The sequence below is a fragment of the Leptidea sinapis genome, chromosome 4 (genome assembly GCF_905404315.1).
Source record: "Leptidea sinapis chromosome 4, ilLepSina1.1, whole genome shotgun sequence".
Lineage (NCBI taxonomy): Eukaryota > Metazoa > Arthropoda > Insecta > Lepidoptera > Pieridae > Leptidea > Leptidea sinapis.
In genome coordinates, this window is record NC_066268.1 from 14,123,186 (window position 1) to 14,150,634 (window position 27,449).

The window sequence follows — 27,449 nt, forward strand, 5'->3', positions numbered from 1 at the left end:
TCTTCGTGTGGAATAAAGCTGTGGAATCAATGACCGGCAGCATTTTTCCAGAACCTAAACCACATGGGGACCTTTAAGCTTCTTGACCTTTGCTGTTACGGATGTTGGAGACTCTTGCCCGTTGAACCCCTCTTATCTATGAATAATAAAGAATATAATGAATTGCTGTTCGTTAGTCTCGCTAAAACTCGAGAACGGCTGGACCGATTTGGCAAATTTTGGTCTTGAATTATTTGTGGAGGTCCAGAGGTTTAAAAGGTGAATAAATGTTAAAATGCTCGAAATGAAATAAAAACAACAACTTTGTTTTTCCTTTGATGTGCCTTTGTCTTGCAGAAATCAAATTGAAAGAATAGGTCAATATGAATAACTAATTAGAATCTTTACATCTTCCTAACTTTCTCAGGAGGTAAAAAAACAAACTTTAATTTAAGTTTTGATTTTTTCTCATCACTTTATATGGCAATACAACGTTTGATGGGTCAGCTAGTACAAAATAAAAACAATTCTTTAAACAGCAAAATAATTTATGCATTTAAATATTGACATAACCACATTACTCGTTGCATTGAAATCTATACGCACTAAATTACATTTTATCATAGTTTGACTGGCATTAACGACTGCAATGAAAAAATTTTTAAATTACTTATTCAAGTAGGTACGTCGTTATTTAAGAGTATCTCTGTTGCGTAGGTTATTAATAAAATATGAAATGCTGAACCTGTAAAATTGTGTTGATTTAAAAGAATCTTAATAAGTTTTTTCTAATACAATAGCTCTAATATATAACAATTTCGATTGTAAGGTGGTACTGAATGACTTTTTTTATAGCAAGAGTATAATTCTGTAATATAGCAGAGTGGTATAACACTGAGCATAGTATCTATGATGATATCTCAATATGTCCATCATTTTAAAGACAAGGTTATCATCGCACAGATGGATAGAAACTGTTTATAGATAAGTTAGTTATTCTTTCTGGTTTTTTATTATATATATATTTTACGAATAAAAGGATTATGTTGTGCTCTATTTATACAATAAATGAGAAAGTAATTGCATTATAATTATATTCAAATTCAGATTATCAAATTAATTCTTATGTATTCAGCTGTCGGGTTGCCAATGTCAAAATTTCTATCATTAATGGTTGATTTCAGTCGCAATCCAAAAACAGTGATAATAATAAATAAATAATAATATTGACACACTTTTTACACAAATTGACTTGCCCCAAGTTAAGCATATATAGCCTGTGTTATGGGTTACAAGACAATGACATATTTAATACAATATACTTACTTAAACATACATAAATTCATATAAACATACATAAATACATTTAAACATCCATGACTCGGAAACAAACATCCATATTCATCATATAAATGCTTGCATCTACCGGGATTCGAACCCGGGACCTCTAGCTTAGTAGGTAGGATCGCTAACCACTCGGCTTTACAGGTCGTCGTGATCCGAGATTATTATCAATTTCAACCACCGATCTATAGAAAGATTTGATGATCATTTCAACAATCTATGGTATAACATATTTGTTGTTCGATAATTGTCGGTGGATTTTCATTTACTAATGTGGATTTCAAGAATGACATATTGGTATGAAGACTCGGGATTCATTGACGGATGTCATACAATATGGATTACGAATAGCAGGCCTAATTAAAAATTATCTTAGACTTGAGAATATTAGAATCGGCCGTACATTTTTAGATCTTGTGGTAACTGTTTTTATTGATATCATAATTGTTTTGGGCACCTGAACCCTCTTAACAGCTGAAATTTGATCTAATGATCGTGGCGTAACATAAAACGCCTTGTCCTCATCTCTCAAAAAAAACAATGCAGATAGTCAATAAACTCTATCCATCTACACTCAATATAAGTATAAAACACTTATGAAAATTTATCGCCTCAATATAGTACGTTAAATAAAACAAAATACATCATGATTATAAGTATTTTATTGCTGTAGATAATTTTCACTGATATCCTGTTACACTGATTGACGTAATTTAAAACAAAAAAGCGTGACACGACCAATCTAATGCCAATCTTATTTGCGCCATTACAATTATTGGAACCACGAACAGGAAACAAATACTTATTCTTACTAATTATATACAAAGCGGGGAATAACTCACAAACACTGTTACATAACTCCACTAATACAATAATAATGAAAAAACAAACGTAAGCGTCAAGCCATCAATTTGTACTCTTACAAACTTGAAACAGAGTTCATCAACCTGCCAGGTCGGTTCTGGGTAACATTCTTGTCTGTGGAATGCACTGTAAACTTATACTTCCGATGATACTTCAACGCATGACGAAGGTAAAGATTGATTCTATAACATCGTCGAGGTCCCGGCTGAAAGGCGATAGCTGCGCCTCGTACCCTGGCGTGGACTTCTCCTTACCGTTGACGAGCAGATGGCAATTAGGGCCGACTATTGAGACGTTATCGCCTTTCCATCTGCGGTCTATTGTTATAACCCCGCCGTTGCCGACCAGATTGATAGTACCGCAGTTCTCTTTCACTTCAATACGACACTCGTTGCCAATCACTTCGATATCACCCTGATTAGTGTCCACACGAACTATACAATTGTTTCCAACAACTTTTAATCGGGACGCATTTGTCTCCATCGTAACTTTCTTCTTGTTGCCGAGCACTGAGTATTTCTTCATTGTTTTTATAAGCACACGTCTTACTTGGGCGGAGGAAGGTTAGGGAGTGATTTGAATTAAGAACGCGCCGTATATTTATGTGGCGGTTACACGCGCCCGCGCACCGCGTACGATAAGGGAGTTCCCTCTGCGCTGCGTCATTCATTCATCAGTCAATCTTTAGATCTAAGATTGTAGGTTTTAGCTCAAATTATTTGGTCGCAATAATGATTATAATGTATTATTAATCGTAGAAGATTTTTATCACGCTTTTATCTTTTACAACGCAAGTAATTCTAGCGGTATTTTTTGTCATAATGAGCTTTTGAATACTAGGTACATTACCTAGCCTTATCAAATAATTACTTAATGGTTTATTATTTGATATAATAACTTAATAGTTACGAGTTCCAATGAATATTATAGATACGGGTAGGTACTTTTTATTATCTCAGCCTAAATTCAGCAAATTCCAAGCGTGGTCTTTACTATCTCGCGGTATTCTTAGAGAGATCTTCTTGAGATTTTCGTCTCTCTTGCACACTTTGTTTGTCTAATCCCTAGTATATTCTAAGTCTATGGCAATGATACAGTACAATTTTGTATACAATTGTATTTTTTATAAAGAGCGTAAACAAGAATACCGAGGGAATTATTTGTGGTGTTTCTTCACTCTCAGTGCCCCATTTTTTTCTAAAGCGACGGTAGTACTTTAATTGATATCAAAAAGTATATCAAAGGAAAAAGAATGAGAAAATATATGCATTCTGTCTTTATGAAAAATGTGCATTTATTTACTGCCCACCCAAACCAGAGCAATTTTATGTGTAAATTCGAGCCTGTCTTTGGTTATTTTATGTTTAGGTAAATATTTAATTAAATTGGATATATTACATACGTACTAGGTCCGGATAAAATAGAGAGATATACATCACCACCAAATGACATAAGTATGTTGTTTTTTCACGATTTCTTCTTCCAGGAAACATCCATTGTCACTTATCAGAACATTAGAAACTCATATCTTGAAGTTATCTCAAATTCCGTGTAACAGATAAGGTTACTGGAAAAAACATAACAATAACTAAATGATTTTGCAATTTTTAAATTTGCGGTTTCGCCCCGCTTCTGTTTTACAATTACTTTTATGTTGAATCGTTTTCTTTTAATTAACTTTCAAATCGAATAGTTTCAAACTACCCGCATGTCTACATAAAAATCAAACATCGTTTTCTATCCCTAAATACCTAATCTCCAATTTTGATGATTTTAAGAAAGTGATTAAGATAATAGAAAACTAGGCTTGTACGTTTTACTTTTTCCAAATTATCGGCAGCATTTATTACGATTTTTCGCGTGACAAGTTTGACATGAGGAATATTTCTAGAGGGAAAAAACACCGTTATCCTTGATTATATTCTCCTCAAGTTTGATTAACATCAACAAAATATTTTGATTAATTAATACTATTGTGTACATATTTACTATTTATTTTTCTCATCTTGAATAAACTTAAAAGGTAAAAACATACTAAATTTAACTTCCCAAGAAAATTACGCATAAGTAATAGAAATATGGCTTGAAATACTTCGTATTCAGAATTAGATTACGCATAAATCGTAATATGAATTCGCAACAGTAAATAAGATAATATTTTATTACATTTTCCTCGCCAGCTCAACTATTACGCGAGGTTGATTCATCCACCTTACAAAATTGATATAAGCCGCCCTGAGAAATGTGGTGACTCACGCGCATACTCCAGACATGTAGGCCTCGTATGGGCAAAGAACACAAAAACTACAGACGGTCTGTATTTATAATGGACCAAAGAATAAAACAATAAAATAAACAATTATGTAGTTATGTTTTTAAAGTGATAATCCTCACTCCTGAAATTAATTACATTGAAATAAGTTTGACAGGGTTAAAACACGTGTAATTGTAACTGTTATTTTCATTAGATTTTGCGTAAAAGTTACATTTTTATTATTATTTTATATCACTCGACGTTTCGTGACCTTTCCAGAGCACGTTTTCATGGGGACTCTCCTGACTGACCTGATTTGAACTGATTTAAAATATGTTTTATTTAAATGTGTAACACTCGCGTTAATCAAAGAAACTACATGTGTAAACTTATTTTATATTATTATATTAACTTTATTTTATCGCCATTACAGTATTGCAAATACGCACTATCGGATTCCGATAAGATATTCTGAATAATTATTTTGATGTTTTTTGTTTCGGTTAAGAAGGTAAAATTAATTTTGAGCTAATTATATTGAAATGGACGCAGTTTTAATTTTTTTCATTAATCTATTACCCAAATACTTATAAATCAAATAAAACACTGCGCGGTGTTTATTTCATATTGTGTAACTATTTCTATAATTACTAACGCAGAAAATCTAACAATATTGTAGTAATATAACTTTGTCGGTAATAGTTTTAAACAAATTATTGAACCCCTAATTGTATGGCTCGTCATTTACTACTTACCTTATCCAATAGTCTTAATATTATTTAAATAAATTATTTGAATTAGATATATTTTATATTTCAAAATTCTAAAGAAAGGGAAAATACATCTATAAATATTTTGAATAATACTAATAATGAATACTAAAAACTTTTCTTAATTTTATTATTAACACATAAATTATCACATAGTTAATCATAGGCACGAAAAAAATGGCATATCTATCAAATCGACTCATCTGTGAACACTGCATATTAAACTCAGACCAGCCTATTAGTTGCCGGCGTCAGTAACGTAGAAAAACGCGATGAATCATCCACACCATACTCTGTTGCTAACCACGCGCGGAGCAATGACAAAAACAACAGGGAAATTGCTTTTACGCTGAAATGCTATTTTCATTACAGATATTTTTTGCTTACGATTTCTACAAAACAACTGACTATCTTCTCGATCTCTGAATCACGGTGACTTTATTACGTAAATATTACAGGGAATTTAACTTTCTTAGTAAATAATGTGTGTTATTTATTCTTGAGTGTTTCGGGTAATAAGGCCTATCGCAGACGACAGACTATCCGTGACGCACTTTTAAGTCTGTGATAAAACCTATACAATTATATGTAGTAACGACGCGCAAAAAATCTGACACACAAAATATCCTCGCAGATCTGACAGACCGCGCCGCACCGCACCGTACAAAAAGTGCGCCAAAAAATTAACTTAAGTAATTTGCACATGCTAGTGGTTGAGGTGGATCATGGCGCTAGAAATCGATGTATCGATGTTTATTCAAGAAATAGAAAACCGACCAGCACTGTGTGATACATCTTTGCCAGATTATCAGAAATTTTAAAAATTGTGGGAAGAAGTGTGCAAATTTATTTAGAACTGAATGTTTAATATGAAACAGTCCCTTTAATAATCTTTCTGAAAGAATAGGATGAAATTAAAATTCTCTATCTCTTCTTTTTTATAGTATTATTTATCATTTATACTTCTTAAGTACGAAATAATACACTGCAATCTCTGTACGTCTATTGCGTGTACATCCCTACAGTTCTGCCAACAAAATGACCGAAAATGTACGTCGTGTGCGTTGAGAATGTGAAATATCCGCCAAAGACATTTTGCGCGCAATGCAGATTTTTGAAGGTGCCCATGTCGTATCGTGCCGGAAACACCGCACAAGGAAGCTCATTCTACAACTTTCTTGTACGTGGAAGAAAGTTCCTTGAAAGCCGCACTGTGGAGAACGGCCACACATCCAGATGGTGGGGATGATATCCTAATTTGTGACGTGTCGTGCGAAGGTGCTCCCTGTAATAAATGCGATAGAAGACACACAGTGAAGCGACATCTCTACGCAACGCCAGGCGATCGAGCCGTGCACAGAGCACTGGGTCCCCGAAAATTCGAGGAGCTCTGCGTTGCAAGCGGTCAAACCGTTCGAGCTGATGCTGGTTATGTGCACCAGACCAGAGATGACAGCAATAGTCTAGATTTCCTAATGACAGGATCATTCTAGCCACAAGTAGCGGACGTTCGCGAACATGACGCGTGGACCAGCCAACACCTCCCTCGACCATATAAGGGAAAGATATGATCGATTACGATGCCACAATACTATGCCCATACTTAGTTTAACCGAAAGCGGTAAGGTAGTTTAGTAGTAAAAGAATAACAAACAGAGTTAATTTAAATCTCTTGTTCCTAGTAAGTACCTAATGGGAGACATGAATTAGCAGATTCAAATTCAAATATTTATATTCAATATCACTTATTGAACGTCAAACACTACCACCCATTCAATAAAGAATGCCTTAGACCTGAAGAAGAACGGGCGCCAAAAACTCGGCGGGCTTTTATTATAAAAATATGGATTGCAATGTAATATCGTACAGTAAACATTAATAATTAAAGAGCCTGAGGGTGTTCGCTTCATTCTCAGTCTGTGGTGTCATTAAGGAAATCGTTTATGCTATAGTAATCTTTGCCTCACAAACGTTTTTAACAATTCTTTTAAATTTCGTAACAAATTTGTTTTGTACATTTTCTGGGATCATATTGTAGAAGCATATACATCGCCTTAGACTTACTATCTCGACTTAACCGAGTAGTAGGTATAACAAGTTTATGTTTGTTCCTCGTGTTAACATTACGTTTGTCAGTTTCTAGCAAATTCCTCAATGTGCTTATGAACATATTGAATTGTTAACATTATTGAAATATGTATGTATCACTATGTAAAGTAACTCATATAAGTTCAATGACAAAGCAAAATAACATGAATTTTCGTATCAAATATAGATACGTTTCAACTATAATTCTTAAGAGCGTTAGTCACCGCGTCACTATCCCCTTATCGTTATCACTGATGACGGATATTCACCTCACTGTCAAAACAGAACATTTATTACTATGAATATGATTTGCGCTAACGCTATCATTAATAAGTATTATACCAGGAAGCACTGGCTGAAAAGCCTGAGAGTGGTTTTGCTTGAATTCTACATCAATGTGCCTACAATCTCGGCATTAAAAAAAAATATGCCGCCAAATCAGTTGTTGACTTCGAGTTGAGAGATTTACAAAACTAAGTTCAAAAAGTTCAATCTCCACGGTAACATTTTGGTGCTTGTTTTTTCGTTTGAGCGACGGAATTTATTAACTTAATATATGTACTCGGAATACAGATACGTAACTATATGGTGCCTACGCAACAAGAATGAAACAAATAAAATATTGCTCTTCAACTTCAAATAACACCAAGAATGTAAATATAAAACAATCTACATACTAGACGGGATAAACAAGAAAAAATAATAAAAACAGTTTGTAAACGAAACATCTTTGGTTTTTGCAGTATCTGCCTGAACTTCACGCCACAATCACGTCACTAACATGGTTGCCTGTCCCTATCTTAACGCGGGGATTAAAACCAAACACGAAACATTTGTTCGTGGAAATAAATCCTTTTACAAGTATAGATCAAAAATACATCAAGAATGGGTAGAGACGTAAACATCTCGACCAATGGGTTATCTTTTTTTAATAGAATACAAGGACAACAAGGGTCAGCTGATGGTAAATAATAACGGTTGCTGCAACTCTATTGCACCAGAAGAAGCACAGGATATTGCCGGCATTTCATAAAGTTGTACGCGCTTCGTTTTAATTAGGATATTATACCGACCTGATTGATAGCACACCGCAAGGATGCCCAATTCGGTTTGGTTATATTAACGTGGAAGAAAGTACCTGGTTAATCGCACTTTGGAGGAATCCAGACAGTAAAGATGATATTTTGACGGTTGTGGCGTGTGGTAAGATTGCCGATATATAATAATCGTAAAAGTGTAATACGAACACTTCTATAATTGTTTATTTTTACTCGACGGGCCAAGAACTTAGAATTAAAAGTGTGAATGATATAAGCCGAACGAAAAGATCTTTTGTACTTTAACTTTCGTAGTGAGTAAGCAAGTGTAACTAATTTATTTATTTATTTATAACCTTGTAACTAATTCTAGTAGGCTTCATAAGATACATTATTATGTATCTTATGAATATATATAATACATTTAAACTTAAAGCTATTGCTTTAAGTTTAAATGTATACACTTCTACAATAAAGTCCCAGCCACTGTTCAGGCATTATCTATAAATAAATTTAAATGTTTTATAAAAAAAAATGGCTCTGTCGTAAATCCTATTACTCCACTGCTGAATATCTAAATGATCTGACAGCCTGGGACTAGATTGTGATTATTTTATAGCGATAGAAATGACTGTACAATATTGTAGATTTTTATTGAAAAGAGCGCAAAAAGAAGAGTGCTGGGAGAGTTTCTTGCGCCGCTTCATCTCTCTCAGAGCGCCATTTGTTTCCGAAGCGGTAGTAGTATCTAGTAGTATAAGAAATGACATCAAAAAGAATTCTAAAGGAATCAATTTTGAGGAAATAAATGCCTTTTATGCCTTTATTTAGGAACTGTTGCAAGCGCTACCAATGTCAGTTACTTAGTTGTAAGATATCCTCGTAAGCTTTAAAACAATATTATTTTTAATAATTTGCGCTCTATCGATCGATATTTGAATATAAGAAAAAAATTATTAAGAAAAAATATGAAAGAGCGTCCCCCTCCTTCCCGCGACTTCCTCTGTCGTACCGGTTCGCTGTATTGCAAACCGGTACTCGTAATTAAGGCATGTCACAAAAAAGAAGTGTTGTCTTCTCATGCCACATCACGATTTTACTACTAAGTGATTTTTTATAAAGATTGTTTTTGAAGTGAAACTTCTAATGCGACTTCCAACAAGGTTGCGTTAAACTTTTAACGCTACCTGTGCTGTAGAGTATCTACAAGTCAACCACAGTGAAAATATTTATATATGTATGTAATGGACCACCAACAGATTAACATCATAGATACAAAAATTAAGCATTGAAATAATTTATCACTACCGTAATGTAGATCCAATTAAAGGCAAACAACTTGGTCTTTTTCATAGGAATACAAAGTAATTGTATGAGCCAAAAATAAAATGAATGTTAATATGCCTTTTGTAAGATAGTTTTTGAAGTGACTTCTTTAGCATCGTTGTGATTTTAAGTCGGTGAAACGAAAAAGCGAGACACATAAATTTATAAGATTTAACGTGGAAAAAAAATGTGTAAGAAAGCATTATACATTGTTTTGGTACCAGGCGATCATAGTTGAAGAAGAGATTGTCTTATATATGACGCGAATGTACCTTAATACATTGTTACGTACACCAGGAGAACATAAATATGGTACCGGTGATAGTAATGTCTTTCATAGCTGTTGAAATCATATTGTGTCATCCTAGCAACATGTACCAGGACTTCATATGCAGTTTAGAGGTTCATGCACAATGCAGGTTTCACTTCTGACATGTGTACTTCATACGCACGAGAATTTTTATTTTGATATATACAATGCGTACCCTGTAAATGTTTTTGTGACAGCCCTTATGTCGAGACAGCGTTGTACATTTTTAGCGGCAAAACAAAGTTGACCCACTATGTAGTAATTATCACATATTAGCTTATCTTACCTACTTGTGTTGGTAATTAGTAATTACATCTAGTCACACAATAATACATAGGTTATGAATTAAAAACAAACTCTTGTGTAAATTTGTATATTTATTCAAAAAGCATCTACAACAAATAGTTAATGTTATTTCAATTCGCTGTCACTATAGTGAATATGTAACTCTTGGGAATTACAACACAATACTATTCCTGTCTGATTAATAAACGCAGTGTAAAGTTACTCCAAGTTTAAAAAGATTAAACTTGGAATAGCTTTATTTCACGTTATTAATTTATTTACTTACTTACTTTAATTAAAACGGTTAACACCAATTACATAAACTACAGACAATTCATTATTAATTCAGACATTCTTCTCGCTCACAGTACTACACATGTGATCCGCTGTCACTAGGACGGGGGAGGGGTGAAAAAAATCAAGAAATTCGTGTGATGTCATTTATGGATGGACCCTACTACTCCGATTAAAGTGAAAAACTGCTTTCACAACCTAATAAATCATCCTCGTAATATGACACGCATCGGTACAACGACATCTACGCACCTCTAGTTCGTGTGTGTCGTCGATGTTTGTCCAAAAATCAAAAATTGGTACAATGTATGTTTTTTTATGACACCCATTAACGAACATACTTCAGTCACAACGGCCTACTTCAATCAAATTTTGAAAACCCACCATAGATTGAAAACTCCAAAAGATTTGAGTTGTGTGATCCTAATTTATGACACCTTGAAGATCTATTAAGTTAATTTTTTTTACACACTTTTTACACAAATAATCTTGACCCAAGTTAAGCATATATAGCCTGTGTTATAGGTTACAAGACAACGATATATTTTATACAATATACTTACTTAAAAATACATTAATTCATATAAACACACATAAATACATTTAAACTTCCATGACTCGGAAACAAACATTCATATTCATCATATAAATGCTTGCACCTACCGGAATTCGAACCCGGGAGCTCTAGCTTAGTAGGTAGGATCAAAGGTCAAACTGGTAAACTGGTAACTGGTATTTAACTAGTTTCAGATGGGTTATAATATACACCATTAAGAGAACTTAAACCAAAAATTATTGAAGCAGTAATCATATTACAACTTTGGTAGAATGTGAGACAAATATATTGACTATTGCTTGACTATTATATGTTAATTTGCTTACAGTGGTACATCTACAGAAAAACACAAGACCTTTGAATACATTATAAGTCAGTAATTTGTAAAAATGAACAAAGAATTGATATGATATACTAACACACAAATAATTGTAGTTTAGATTGTGAGAATCAATGACGTACATATAGACAATGCACCTCATACAATATCAAAGCCGATATTGTCTGGGGACTTGTCAATAATTAATACCATATTAAATAAAAAAATATTTGTTTTATTAAATTACTTAAGCTTTTTGCATATTAATCTTATATAAATAAAATAACCTTACCGATGATAAGTCAGTCCATCTTCTTTTTTGGGTCGTTAATGAACTATTTAAGCACTTTTTATAGCACACCTAGGCTTGTTGATTGACACACAGTTGACGCACGACTAAATAGAAAAGTGTGCTTACATTGTCTTTAAGCACACTTTTTCCGTTCCACTGTCAGACTGCGAATGATATGTCCATATGTATAGAACGTCATTGGTGAGAATGATGATTACATTTATTTATAAAATAACGATAACTATTCTGTTACAGTTGTGATTTGTACAGTTATTATTAGATCTGACATATAAAGAGTGGAAAACGTACACTTTTACGTAATCCAAGGAAAATATATAACAATACAAAAACCTTCAAAAAAGCGGGCTCAGTATAGCCGTGCCAAACTATGCTACAAAAAGGGAAAAGTTATTATATTATGGCATAGTTTCAATATTATTGGTTATTTAACTAACTTATAACTAAGTATACAGCCATCAATTTGCTGTGAGGTATCTGTTTAATGCTATATACTACAATAACAATATTTCTTTTATAAATTAGAATATTATGCCCGCGTGACAATTGGGAAAGGAAGTCCGGCGTAATAGTACGGGGCAAGTCGCAAGGTTCTACTGTCACGTAATAAATAATGCCTATAAGATTCTGTAGTGTATTGACATCTAGTCTTAACAGAGTATGTGTTAACTATCATTGTCACTGTCACGACATCGACAGTGCATTAACCGTGTGACGTTGAGTGCTATATAAGAAATGCACAGTACAGCGGAAGGCCTATAATTATCCCAGCGGAAACTCCATAGGGAGTGCCGCTTGCGCCTCTCTCTCCCCATGAGAAAGTCGCCTTCGATGTAGGCTTAGAGGGCACCTGCCCAAAGCCAACTGCAGGTGGTGTTTAGTGGGTAGGCACCTAGGTTTTCACGTGAGTCCCACATAACCAACGCAGACTTAGACTGCGTTGGTATGCATGAGCATTCACCACCGCCCTCCCGTCGTTACCCCGAAGGGTAGCCCATTCCCTTGCTTGGGCGCAAAAAAAAAAAAAAAAATATGCCATTACTTTTCCAGACTCCACAGGAGCAGTTTCCTGACTGAATGTTTATTTCTGACATTTTTATTAAATTTTTTATAATGTGCGCTTACAAAATACACATATTTGAAAAATCTTGGCACGTCTCTCGTTACTAAAACTATACACTTATAACGCATGATTGGAGAGATCTCTCCTCGCCTAGAATGAGTTTCTGACACTTATAATGATAAAATTACTTGGCTTTTGGTAGGTAGGATAAAAAAAAGAGTGCTCTATAAATATATGATAATATAGGTACGCTTTTATATAAATGACGACAGCAAAAAATCTGTTTCATAATTATATAAATAAAAATATATGACAATTTTTTTTTAATGAAAATATCGGACAAGACGAGCAGGACGTTCAGCTGATAATTGAAACGCCCTGCCCATTACAATGCAGTGCCGCTCAGGATTCTTGAAACTACAACTGTGCTCGTCACCTTAAGATGTTAAGTCTAATTTGCACAGTAATCTCACTGGCTACAGCACCTATATGACACTTTCTAGTCTTTTCTATAAGTAACAATAAGTATTTGGTAATTTGAACATTAATTTCTATTTCGTATGATAACCTACACATAACCAGAAACAGGAAAATGCTGTAAATGTAATGTTTATCTTGAACTAGTATTTTAAATAAGTATTTATAAAAATATATACAAAACTAGTAATTCCTGCATGGCATGATCATTTCTAAACGAGCCAACTGTACAGTGAAAACTTTATAAGTAGTTTCATTGTATTTGATACAATATAAAAGCCACAACCATCTTTTCAGGCCGTAAACTTCACATCTCAAAAACCTCACGACCTGTGCAATTTCAGTATTTCCGCCACAATTTTTTTTTTTTTTTTTTGAGTCATAGAAATTGAATCCAACTACAAGTAATTAACCATTATAACACTCATACTATTATTATATATTGTACGATTTGCGACATACTGGCATTCATTACTTAAGATTAGTTTATTGAAGTATTTGTTTTTTGTTAAATAAGTTATCATTATTATCCGCTGGAAAGAGCGGTCTTCCCTAACACAGGTTCTGTGAACTTAAAAAGGAAGTCCTTCAAATTCTATAATGCTAAATAAATAAATAATTGATTTTTGGTTACTTGATAGTGGCATAAACACCTATTGTGAATAATTTTAACACAAACTATTACACACACACATTAAATAATATATTTGTACCAAATTTCTGCACATTCATACAAACTTAGATCATTTATAAGTCTAGATAGACATTCACAGCTTAAAAATATTGAGTTTGACTGTTAACCTCCATTTTGAGCAATGAATGCACACTAACACAAAGTGACATACAAATCGCGAGTGTAAGACGTAGCTTGTCAGGCACACCAAAGTAATAGACCTGGCCTGTTGTCATCGATTGTATTAGAAGAGACTCTATCTACACATATAAATTATATAAAGTTACAAAATAAATTTGTTTATGGTCCTTATTGGGCGATTGAAACCAGAAAAATAAATAATAATTTGTGGTTATAAACATTCAACTATAAAATAATGTTTTAACTAATTGATAATTAAACTAATCTGATTAAAATTATTTTTGGCCATCTTAATTATTATTTGAGTAGAATTTATCCGATTACCGTAGCGTTATTATCTAGCAGGACGTTCAGCTGATGGTTATTGATACGCCCTGCCCATAACAATGCAGTGCCGCTCAGGATTCTTGAAAAAACCAAAAATTCAGAGTGGCAGTACAATTTCACTACATTACTACTTCACGGCAGGTAAAAGCGCCGTTATGGTACCCATAATCTAGCCAGCATCCTGTGCACGGGAGCCTCCCACTGGTATTTAAATATTAAATATTACGGTAAAAGAATGTTCATAAAATATGCCAAAAAAGCACAATTTATCACTCTTAGTACACACTAAACATGTCTAGTAAAATTGTCTACTTAAAACTAATTTATTGAAATAACTTAATAGTACATACAACATAGTATATCTACATAATATTACCCAAATTTATTACATAATAATAATATACTTATATAAGTAGCTAGACTTGTATAACACAACACGGTTAAATAAAAAAATTAAAAAAAAAATGTTTTTAAAACTTGTAAAAATTATTTATCAAAATTCATATCCACTCTTAACTTTGTCAGTGTTGGGCAAAGCCTATCTTTACAGTTCTATTATGTCTAAATTAGCGACTTTTAATATCACAATATCTTAGAAAAAAAACAATATCTGATGATAATGAAACAAAAAACATACCCAACCCAAAACACACTTGGATTGTGAACAATTATTTTAAAATTCAATACCACCACTTTATAACATTACTTATGGTATGTCTAATTCCAACATGCACACTCTTATGGCCAATTTCTATTCATAGCACCGCATAGCTTGGTTGGAGTCAGAAGACACGAACATTAGCCAGTCTTTTGATTTATGTCAGCAAAACTAATTAAAACAACTACGGCCGCACAAATAAACTTGATATATAGTTATACCTAAGAATATACCTAATCTATACTAATATTATAAAGCTGCAGTGTTTGTTTGTTTGTTTGAACGCGCTAATCTCTGGTACTACTGGTCCGATTTGAATGATTCTTTCAGTGTTGGGTAGTCCATTTATCGAGGAAGGCTATAGGCTATGTTTTTTTTTCAAAATTAGGGATCCGTAATAAAATTGCTATTTTGTAACACAAGGTGTAAAATCGAAAACCCATTTTTGCGTGCGCTGCAAAAACTATTGACAATAGAACAAAATGATGTACAGGCTATAATATAGGCAAATTTTTTATTACTTATAAAACTATATAATATAACTAGCTGCCCCAACAGACGTTGTTCTGTAGATAATAAAAAATACTGTTTTAAATGAATGTGCCAATAATATTTCAAAACATCAAGAATTATTTCTTAAAAAAGCTCCCTGTTGTTATAATGAAATTGTTTCACAGCGGAACTGTCAAACCGTGCGTAACTAATTTCTCACATAGAAAATATGTCCATACAAAACAAATATTGAAAATAAAAATAATTATGGGTCGCAACTCAAGTTGGACCAAACTGCACTCCATGAAGTAATCCCCATTAAAATCCGTTCATTAGTTTATGAGTCCATCGCGAACAAACAACGTGTCACGTAATTTATATATATTAAGATAAACCTAGTATGCAAACTATTTACAATTTAGACATGTTCCTAATGATTGGTTTATTCAGACGTATAACGTTTCCCGTGTTTATTTGCAAGGCTGACATTTGAAAAACTTCAGAATTATAATTTTTTTGACAGTGTTGTCAGTGATAAAGTCAAAATTTTGCATATTTATTGTTTACTAGCTGATCCGACAGACGTTGTTATGTATATAATAAATAAAATAATGTTTTTTTATGAATTTGTCAATAATATATCATAACATCAAGAATTACTTCGTAAAATATGCACCCTGTTGTCGTAATAAAATTGTTTCACAACAGAAACCTTCTCTGGACTTCCACAAATAAATCGGTCCAGCCGTTCTCGAGTTTTAGCGAGACTAACGAACAGCAATTCATTTATATATATAGGTAGATTAGCTATAACTTTATACACAGATTATTTGTAAGGCCGCTAGAGTTAATATTTAATAATAATTTTGCATGCCAGCAATGGCCGGTTACATTGATAATTTAAAATTGCTGACACCCATTGTTACATGTTTTCTGGCAAAATAAAGGATTTAATTGAATTTTAAACTCACTTTGACTTAAATAACAGAGCATCCATTTTGAAACAAGACAATACGCCAAATTCTTATGAAACCTACAGTTTTTCAATAAATTACGAGAAAAGCATCAGATCTACGTGTTAATCTTAATCTAAATACTGCAATAGATAATCGTCTACAATGCTCACGTTCATGTGCCAACTGAAATGATTCACCCCTGGTACAGTCACAACGTGCAATCGACCACTCTTGTCCAATGTTCTTAAGCCTATAGAGTCATTTACATATATCTCTTGATTGTACATTTCTATCACAGTATCGTTGACGCCGTAATATCCAAATTGGCTGGAAGAAAAGGATTAAGGTGAAATTCAAAAAAAAATTTTTTTTTTTTAAATGAAAATAAGGGACGAGACGAGCCAGACTTTCTTCTGATGGTAATTGATACGCTCTGGCCAACAATGCAGTGCCGCTCACGAACCCAAAAATTCTGAGCAGCAATACAATTGCGCTCGTCTCCTTGAGACATGATATTAAGTCTCATTTGCCCAGTAATTTCACTAGCTACGGCGCCCTTCAGACCGAAACACAGTAATGCTTATACATTACATTATTTCACGGCAGAAATAGGCACCGTTGTGGTGCCCATAATCTAGCCGGCATCCGGTGCAAAGGAGCCTCCCACTGGTAAAATCTCCTGCCAATAACTTTAGTATAGTGGTTGTCTATGGTTACTGATATTCACTTACTGTTGGGTGGGCAAATAATTTTGTTACATCATCGTTATACAATGTGCTTATTTAAGTTTACCAAGTCATTATCAAAGTCTTAGCGTACATAAAAAAAAATCACACTAATCAAAACTTTATGTTAGGAGGCCCTTTAAGACATTTTGTCTTGTAAATGTTTAGGTTTTCTTAATCTTAATCTGATTCAGGATACAGAAAAATATGCTTCATATGATGATAAATACAAATTAAGTAATAATAAAACAATTTATACAGAATGTAAAAATTGATAAAAGAGACTATGTCATGACTATTACCTGCTTTGCCATGGAGTAATAACATTATCGTCAGGCCCGCCAATCAAGACTAGCCTCTTGAGCCGTAGTAAATTTGCCTTAAAATCATCTGACTTCGCTGATCTGAAAAAAAAAACGAAGAAGTCAAAAAAAAATTAAAAATCAGCAAAAAGATCAGGTTCCACCGAGATTTGAACTCGGATCGCTGGATTCAGAGTCCAGAGTGCTAACCATTACACCATGGAACCGATATCTACAGTATCGAAATTAACATACCTATTTCATACAAAGAATAATAAAAATAAGACTTCGTAATGTTTAGCTATATTAATTTAAAACAAAATCATGATTTGATTTAAAAAAAAGTAAGCAAACGTGCATGGCTATTCCAATCCATACTCCACGTATGTTTTACATTAGTCTATATAAACTCCACTAGATGGCGCTTATATAAAATTTTATCAGAATAATTTTAGCGTAATTTTAAGCGCTATATTATATTACCACAAAATAGTGTGATAGCGTCTTATCTCTACTAACGTTTATAAGTCACGCACAGTCAACAAAGCAAGTTTCTCGAAATATTATTTTGTTTTTACTTTATCATTTTAATAGACCTAGCGAGACGATTTTTCAGTGTCGAATAATTATTGTCACACACTATTAGTTATGTTATTATCTGATTTTATTATATAAGCATTGATATTATCCCATCTCATCCAAAAAAATAAAAAGGATAATTAATCATAAAAAAAATAGAAGTTATGGATCTTACTTTATATGATTATTGATAAAAGGCAGGTAGACACTGTAGGTCTCATACAGTGACTGATGGTAGGGGTCCTTCCAGTAGTTACCAACAGATGTGTGTTGACCCACTCTAGAATAAAACAATTCATATGCTGACTCTTTCACCAAACCCGGAAACACCACATGGAGGAAACCAGCTGGAAGAGACAAATTATCAGAATGTATAGTCTCTTAGCTGAAATAAATATAATATAGACACTACTACACATAGCCTGTACTATGAGTGCCAAACAATGGCATATTTAAACACACTTAATATTTTAAAAAAAAGCAGGGCAGACAAGTCAGGAGATGGGAAGATGATATACTTAAAGAAAATTAGTGCTATTTGCACCAGAACAGAAAACAACAGGAAAATATGGAAGAAGCTGGGGGAGGCCTATCAATGTGTCACAGGACACACTGTTTAATTAAAATATAGAAAATATATGTATAAAAATTACATTAGCAGCAATAATGGCTTACTAATAGAAAAAAATATACTTAACTATATAAATGCTAATTCGGAAACAAACTACTACATGTATTGACCCTTGAGGTCGACCTCAATTTCCCAGGGGTCATTATGTATATAACCATAAATGACATAAGTTATTTTGGGGTTAAGGTTTATTGACCACTATTAATTTACACAAATTCTTATTTTAATAATAAACTTTCACGATACCGTATAAGCTATGTTACGTGCACCAACTTGAATGACTAATATTGAAATAGCAGGTATAATTATTTTGTACTTTTAAAAAACTCATCAAGTCAATATGCATGCACAAGATTAATACGGCAAGTAAATAAAAGATTTTTAAAGTAATTTGGTTATGGGGGGTATAAAGGCATAAAAGGCATTTATTTTCTCAAAATTGATTCCTTTACAATTCTTTTTGATGTCATTTCTTAGTAGTACTAGATATTATTACCGCTTCGGAAACAAATGGCGCTCTGAGAGAGAAGAAGCGGCGCAAGAAACTCTCCCAGCATTCTTTTTTTTGCGCTCTTTTCAAGAAAAATATACAATATTGTACAGTCACTTCTATCGCTATAAAATAATCACAATCTAGTCCCAGCATGTCCGATCATTTAGATATTCAGCAGTGGAGTAATATGATTTACGACAGAGCCATTTTGTGGTCCTATTAATGAACTTGTTGCGGGTTTGATATACTTTGAATGAATACTTGTGTATTAAATGTAGGCATTTGAACCCATCACAAAACCGCACATCTCTTTTTTTATTAGTTCTGCTATAATTATCGACCTCGTGAGGCGAGGTTCCCAATACCTATGTAATTGCAGTGTATACAAATCAGTCAATCAACTAAGGTGAATGGGGGCGGTGTACTGAATATTAATTGATCAGATTTAAGCATATTTTAAATGCAATCGATACTGGCTGGTGATTTTGTATAAGATCTCCCTTCCTAACCTAGTATATGAAAATTCACCTTTATAAGGCGTCTATGGGTTATATATATATATATATATATATATATATATAAATATAGGTAGTTATAATAGACCATTGCAGTAAAGGTCAGGTTTGCAAAGCCCTCGAAGATTTAAACAAATCAGATTTAATGAACTGAAATAATTTACCTCCATACTGTCCAGCCTGTGGTGAGCTCAATGATATAAAAGTGCTCACAGACACATTAGGAAATGTCTGCACTATGCCTCTGGCAACTAGTCCACCTTGAGAGTATCCTGGAATATGTCAATGTATTTTATTATTTAATGGAAATATCAGTATTAAACAGCTTTAGAGAGAAATGGGATTAGGAGTGCAGAGAATATCACCTGATAGGAGGTGAATACTGTTGTTGATACCTTCTTGCACTACCAGAGAAATCTCAGAATTGTTGCAGCTATAATTATTATTATTTACAGAGAGATGTTATTAATTTTAACAGAAAAAGAAATGTGTCAATTCTGGCTTGCAAATTCAGCGATGACATAATTGTATGACAGTGCTTAATTTTGCTCACTGCTTATTAAAATCTGTACCTATGAATTTATGATATATTTAAATTCAATATTATTCATTAAATTAGGTAAAACATAACACATGAATGTTAAAGTTATATACATTTTGTCATTTATCAACCTTTTCTTTAACAATAACCCTTATAACCCAGCATACTCCAAATGCTATATTCCTTATAATAACGTGATTACTCCAAATAATAATATTCACAATGCAATGAATTAGGTCAACCAACTAAGGTAAGAGGGAGTTGGGCACAAAAAAATTGAAAAGGAAAAAGTAAAAGACAGACTTCATAAATATATAAACTTTAAAACAAGGTATAGGTAACTAATAATTATAAAATAAATTATTTTTAAAATCTATATACAGTGTGGCTCTATAATAACAACGTTAAAAACATATGGGTAAACCTACCTAACCTTAATAGTAAAAAAATAATATTAAAATTTAAAGTAAATAATTGTAATTTTTCAAACAAACAAGTTATATATATTTAGGAAACAATTTTTAATCATTCTTACATGGTCGCATAAGACAGCAAAAAAAAGGTATCAGTGGCAAAGCTAGCGTGCGGCTACTACATTTCTTACAGGTTGTTCCGGAAAGATATTATGCAAAATTGATTTTTTTCAGGTTAATTAAATATCTCATTATTTAATTTTGTTTATGATTATGGTTAAGCAGTTCCATCCGTGTGTTTAATTTTATTATTAATTAATATCATCAGCAGCATACAGACCTAGACTGTATAAATATATAGTAAAATTGAGGAAATAAACAAAAATAAAATAAATATGTGAAATAATAACCTTCTACTTTTCTTAGTTGATTAAAAATAAGTGTCTTTTCTACAGACACTTAGTTCAGATAAAAGATTAAGTAGTGTGACACCAACAGATTAATACTTAATATGTATTTTAAAAACAGTCAATAACCCTATTAATGTTAATTACTGATTTGATATCTCTTATTTAAACAAGAACAAAAACATGCATGTTAATAATAAACATAAAGAAAAATATGATAACTTAAATTTACAGAAAACACTGATATAATATAAATATCTTCATTTAATATAACATAAATATCTAAATAATTAATTCCAGTATTGAAATAGGTAACATTTGCACAGGTTATTTTCCAGAAGTCAATGTGTAGTTTACTTGTCTTACAAACACTTTTTTTTATGGAATAGGAGGACAAACTAGCGTATGTGTCACCTGGTGTTAAGTGATAACCACCACACACATTCTCTTGCAACACCAGAGGAATCACAAGAGTATTGCCGGCCTTTAAGGAAGGTGTGTGTAGACTTTGTCACAATGTTCTATTTCACCATAAGAGCTTCAAATAAACATACATATGAATTCTAAAATTGAATAGGGTTTGAGCCAGCATCTCCTGGAAGAGGGGTAACGGTTCTACCCTTTCTTTCACCAATTTTAAAACAATAGTAAGTATAGAGTCTTACAAATCCAGAACTATAAAATATAAAGTCACAAGATTATATACCTATGAGATTTATTCCATCAGGATATTGACTAGATATATTTGCCACATCTTGTCCAATTTCCAGCACTTGGTGCCACATTGTCTCTAAGCTGGACCAACTTTCAAATCTGTTAACATTATAAACTTTTGTTCCAGGATGTTTCTGGAAAAAGAAATACAGATTTAGTGACATAATAATTCAAGATCAAAATTTTAAACTCATGTAGCTAATAATAACTTAACTATTTACATTAGATTAACTTATTAATTATATGTTTGATAAAAATTAACTTTCCAAGTCAACTTTCTTACCACTGACAAAAAAAAACCCATATCACAGTTGTTATTTACCTTTCTGTTCTAATCGCGCAGCATTCTGTCATTGCATATTATTTTATGTGTAGCAATAGATTGCTTATAATTATGATGATTTGAGTGAATGTATCAGAAAGCTATTGAAACAAGCTGTAAGACTGTGCAAAATATACCATCTTATACACAAAATAAATGTCTTGGTAAAAAAAACTTGGTGTATCTCATGTGTTTATATTTATACAAAATTATCTACTCTATTGAAGCATATAATATATAAAATAGCTTTACATACCATTCTTAGGAGAAACCTAAAAATTATTACTTGTTGGTGTAGATTCTACAGCACAGCTCCACATTTGGGAGAGTTTTGTTACAAAACTGCATAAAAATAAGTAGTATGAAATGTGAGAATGTATTCAACAGCTTCATGTTGACACAGGAAGACAGGAATGAATTAATGGGCAGGGTGTATCAATTACCATCAGCTGAACGTCCTGCTAGTCTCGTCCTTTATTGTCATAAAATAAAACAGGAAGACAGGAGGAGGATGTACATCAATTATTATACCCAACTTTTTGCAATTAGAACCTAAAATGTTGGTCTAAAACGCTGTATTAATATGCGATGCATATTATTACTATTTTCTTTTGTTCTAATAAACTAATTTATTTACCTCTTGGATCCTTCTTGAAATCATTTCCATACTTCCACTGCCCGTCATTATGCCATGAATTAAAACGACAGGTTTATAACATAAATTAGGACTTATAAACAATACCACGACAATTACTATTAAAATATCTAATGACACTTTTAATTTCATGGTCAACAAAATAGAACAAAGAACGATATTTCAAGAAATATCTAAGGCTATATTTGAAAATCACACTAAGAAGTAGTGGAGGACTAGTGTTATTATTTTTGGAAATTAAATGAGTTTTTGCATATTTTCTAACGATACTCTGTACAGTAAAAAGTAAACAATCACAGAAATAGTAAATTTATAATGTAAAATGTAAATAAATACTAAGGGCGCGTTCCCACTATGTCGTAACGACTAATTTATCGTTCGACGACTGTCGTCTCTACCTGTTCCCATTATAACGATTGTTTGTCGTCAACATTTTTTATCGTTTAGCGACTGTCGAATCTAGCTGTTCCCATTGGATCACTCAGATCGCTCGCATCATCAGCAAGCTACAAATCTAGTCGCCTCTGAGTTCGCTTGGTGATTACTAGTGCGTTTACTCTCCTGAGTTCAATGGACGAAGATGAAATTTTAATAATGTATTTCTTTTTGAAAAGAAGGAAAATGAAGCAAGCAATGAAAAGAAAGTACTGGGTACATCCAATGTTAATGAAAAGAATTCCATTAGGATTATGTCAGAGTTATATAGAAGAATTAAAAAGTGATGATGGAAAGTTTTATGAGTATTTAAGAATGACTGTCACCACCTTTGATAGCCTACTGGTACGACTTGCAGACAATCTTAGAAGAGAAAACACACATTTCAGAAATTGTATAAGTGCCGAAGAAAGACTAGTGATAACTTTAAGGTAAGTAAATAAAATGAAAATTCTTTATTAATTTATACATTTATTTATTTAGAGATTTATTTTAGAGTTACACGTTTTATAAGTAAAGACATCTTTAAATTATATATTGTCAAAATTAAAAGAATCTTGTGTGCTATCAGACAAATTAGTATAGACTGAATTTGGTGATGAAGCCGGTTCCATAACTTGATTCCTAGTCGAAGTTGATGCACCTGGATCTTGTGTAAAATATCCTGTCGGTTGTGATAAATGGTTTTGATAGTCACCATAGTTTGCATAAGTATCATATAAATTATTACGAAGGCGTTTCTTTTTAATTTTTTCAATCAGTTGCATAATACCCGTTTGGAATTCAAAATTTTCATCATTGTCGAATGATGCCAAAGATGGTAAAATTCCTTTAATAAAGGACACATGTGGGTGTTCTTGGTTATTTAATTTATAATCTAGAAATTGTGACATTTTATCATCTAATGTGTCAGTCTTAGTTTTCTTTTGAGTAGAAGGTGCTGCATCACTTAATGTATCAGATATAGAATTATTAGGCTCATTAGATGAATCAGAGGTCATACGGGGCTCAGTAACTTTTAATAAAAAAGACAGCTGATTCTTATAAACATACGGCCTAGTAGTTTTTGCGCCTGCACCAGATCGCTTTTTTTCTTTTTCATTTTTCAGGGATCTCATAAATGCATCTCGAATATGTGTCCACTTTGTAGATATCTGTGTAGCTGTAAAAGTAAAATAGACTTAAAATTAAAATTTGTTTGTGTATAGATTTAACATTATATGTATTAACATATAATCAGTCTAATACGTAGTCAAATTATTGTTCATGCAAACATCTGCACGTTTTTCAGAGTTTAAAAAACTATACTAAGATCGAGTTTTTCCACTAGTATCCCCGGATGTTTCCGTGAACAAGTAAGGGACTACGTATTAGACTGATTATATGTTTATACATAATTATAATGTTAGGGCATTGGTCCTCGAATATAAGCGTATTATAATAGCTGTTGTATTTATTTACAGATATTTGGCGTCGGGATGTTCGTTTAAACAACTGCATTATAATTTTAGAGTGGGAATGTCAACCATCAGCAAAATAATCAAAGAAACGTGTTCTGTTATTTGGAGCGTATTAAGTGCAGAATATTTAAAGTTGCCCAATACCGAAGAAGAATGGAAAGCGATCGCTGAAGCTTTTAAAACGAAAGCAAATTTTCCTCATTGCCTCGGTGCGCTGGACGGCAAGCACATAAGGATTACAAAGCCAATAAATAGTGGTTCTATGTTTTTTAACTATAAGGATTATTTTTCTTTTATTTTATTTGCAATTGTTGATTCAGAATACCGTTTCATTTACGTTAGTATTGGTTCATACGGAAAAGAGTGTGATTCATCTATCCTAAAACAATCCAATTTTTGGAAGAAACTAAATGATGGTACTTTAAATATACCAAGACCCACGCCATTACACGAAAATATGCAAGAAGAAATACCATATGTATTTGTTGGAGACGAAGCCTTTACATTGTCACAAAATTTATTGCGACCTTATGGCGGTACTCATTTAGACAATAAGAAAAAGATATTTAATTACCGTCTAAGCCGCGCGAGAAGATATGTTGAATGCACTTTTGGTATCTTATCCAATAAATGGAGGATCTTGCATAGACCATTGGATGTATGTGCAGAAACAGCTATTGAAGTTGTAAAGGCTTCTACGGTATTACATAATTTTTTAATAAAAAAAGACGCTATATACTTGGAGAATACCCCAACCGTTATGCCCCTGGTAAACATGCCTGCAACACAGCTGTCCAAACGAAGGTGGTGGAAACGCAGTGCGCTTACAATTTTCCGACTATTTTGTATCTGAAATAGGCTCCGTACCTTGGCAAAACATTACAGCACACGTATCATAATAAATAAAAAGTTTCAGAAACTTACCGAAATCTTTTCTTTCCTTTTCCTCCAACTTGTCAAAATTAGGTTCAAAAACGCAACAAATTTCTCTCCACGCGGCTAATTTCAAACCTTTGTCTTTATAAATGTCTAAAGTTTTGTCCCAAAGGACAGCCCTTTGTTCCACAAGTGGAATTAAAACTTCCGGTGTTATATTATTAGCCATTGTTATACGTCCACCATGCGCAGGAGTCTGACAAGTTCTAACACGCACAAAGTAAACCAAGTACAGACGCGAGGGGCGCGCGGGTGCGAGAGGGAAGGGAAAACACGTGGTCTACATAGAGTTGCCGTCCACGATTTTTTTATCGTTTTACGACTGTCGTGCTTGCCGTTCCCACTGTCACGACAAAGTGTCGTCACTGCAAAAACTGTCGTAGACGACAGTAAATTGTGTCGTTCTAAATGTGAACACCTCCATTTAAACATATAAGCCACGACACTTAAAACTACACGATTATCTGTCGTCACGACACGGTGGGAACGCGCCCTAAGTCGTTACTGGTACACAGAACAACTCGTTACAGTCGTATCACGGACGTATGTCAATTGTCAAATGTCAACAGTCAACACACACTGAACCACACTGAACTGTGACCACACCGTGAACAGTAAGCAGCCTGGCGTAACTCTCTAATAAACTCGAATATGTATGGCATTGCGCTAAAAATAATGGCGGCAAACACTGTCTCACTCTAACATATATTCGACTCTTTTGATTGTTTTGGTTTGAGTGTCATGTGACATGTAATTCATTCTAAATAAAAGTGACTGTTAACAATTTTTGGTACGAATGTTCGTTTTCTTTTCCTTTATTCGTGTATAATTCAGGGTAATGTGCTTAATTATTAATATAATAAATGCGTAAGACTTTCTAAGCTATAACCATGTAATAAAAAATGTGTAAAATATGTGGTTTGTATAATCTGGCTGTTCAGATGGGAGAAGCACTTATGAACAAATAATAAGCTAATAAAAAATGCTTAAATTGATTAAAAGTGATAAAGTATTGATTTAATTCATCTAGAATAATCTAGTTATGTATCGGGCGTCAGGAAATAAGTTTTTAAAAAGCACTTTATTTAACAATATTTAATGTTACTCACAGGTAAATTGGAACAAGACTGATTAAACAAAATTATAATTAAACTAAAGAAATCTATAAGACAATGGGTGCTCGATCAGCACTACGTCGGGGTACGGGGTGGCAACGTATGCAGGTTTAGCCGTGTTGGGCCTGCGTAACTCCTCCCTTCTTAAGCTGGAAGCTGACCCGGCAGCTTCCCACAGTGTCCTCACTCTGTTGTACAGCGGTGTCCTTGGCTGCATGCGACTTCCTCCAGCTAATGATCCTTGTGATTCCAACAGCCATCAGCAAGCCATATAGGATAAGGGTAGTCCACCTTGGTGTTGCCATCATGGTGGTCCAGTGTAGTTCCTCCGTGACAGATATGTCTTGGGCTGTCTCCAGAAGGTGCTGCAGGTTGTCCAGTTCTATATTTTCCAATTTTATATGATACTGTACTGGTACACTCTTTTCAATATTTCAAAGCAGTACAAATACAAATATACAAATATTTTATTTTATTAATCTGCATTTTCGCATATGTACAGTTTGACCGATCCGATGCTCTCGTGGATGCTGGGTTGGACATCTCGCAGAGCTGCGTTTTTCCGTTGATTGTTCTGCATTTGCCTTCCAGGTATTCGTACTCATCGCTACCAAGTGCTAGGTATTTGGATTTTGGAATAATAGTTAGGCTTAACGAGTTAGGAATGGAGTACATGTGGATGA

General features: G+C 33.3%; 2 protein-coding genes and 1 non-coding gene across 5 annotated transcripts; 1 reads left to right on the forward strand and 2 right to left on the reverse strand.

The window, feature by feature from the left end:
- Positions 1 to 23,154, reverse strand: LOC126979927 (lysosomal thioesterase PPT2 homolog). 3 transcript variants are annotated; one of them, XM_050829522.1, is made up of 7 exons: positions 22,803 to 23,154; positions 21,836 to 21,977; positions 19,933 to 20,040; positions 18,305 to 18,476; positions 17,551 to 17,652; positions 16,694 to 16,850; positions 1 to 136 (listed from the first exon to the last, which is right to left on the reverse strand). In XM_050829522.1, exons 1-7 carry the CDS (start codon positions 22,950 to 22,952, stop codon positions 74 to 76), a joined length of 894 nt encoding a protein of 297 aa, XP_050685479.1. In that variant the 5' UTR covers positions 22,953 to 23,154; the 3' UTR covers positions 1 to 73. The 3 variants fall into 3 exon arrangements, 2 of the variants coding, with proteins under 2 accessions (XP_050685479.1, XP_050685480.1); XM_050829523.1 differs by lacking the exon at positions 1 to 136 and adding an exon at positions 3,637 to 3,754; XR_007732913.1 differs by lacking the exon at positions 1 to 136 and adding an exon at positions 10,332 to 15,313 and having other exon boundaries at positions 15,606 to 16,850.
- On the reverse strand, positions 17,706 to 17,777 carry Trnaq-cug (transfer RNA glutamine (anticodon CUG)). The gene has a single exon. It is a non-coding gene; the product is annotated as a tRNA-Gln (tRNA).
- Positions 23,155 to 23,354: 200 nt separating the features above from the next.
- Positions 23,355 to 25,861, forward strand: LOC126980068 (uncharacterized). Its single transcript, XM_050829687.1, has 3 exons — positions 23,355 to 23,686; positions 24,719 to 25,415; positions 25,844 to 25,861. Exons 1-3 carry the CDS (start codon positions 23,391 to 23,393, stop codon positions 25,859 to 25,861), a joined length of 1,011 nt encoding a protein of 336 aa, XP_050685644.1. The 5' UTR covers positions 23,355 to 23,390.
- Positions 25,862 to 27,449: the final 1,588 nt, after the last annotated feature.

Bases quoted from the DNA above. Each gene is read 5' to 3' on its own strand.
- LOC126979927 (XM_050829522.1), bottom strand. From the start codon at position 22,952: ATGAAATTAAAAGTGTCATTAGATATTTTAATAGTAATTGTCGTGGTA. The intron at 18,477-19,932 runs GTAAATTATTTC...TGTCTCTTCCAG, and splicing joins ACAGGCTGGACAGTATGGAG to CTGGTTTCCTCCATGTGGTG. The intron at 137-16,693 runs GTGAGCATTGTA...TATTATTCATAG, and splicing joins ATTTCAGTTGGCACATGAAC to ATAAGAGGGGTTCAACGGGC.
- LOC126980068 (XM_050829687.1), top strand. From the start codon at position 23,391: ATGGACGAAGATGAAATTTTAATAATGTATTTCTTTTTGAAAAGAAGG. The intron at 23,687-24,718 runs GTAAGTAAATAA...ATTTATTTACAG, and splicing joins AGACTAGTGATAACTTTAAG to ATATTTGGCGTCGGGATGTT.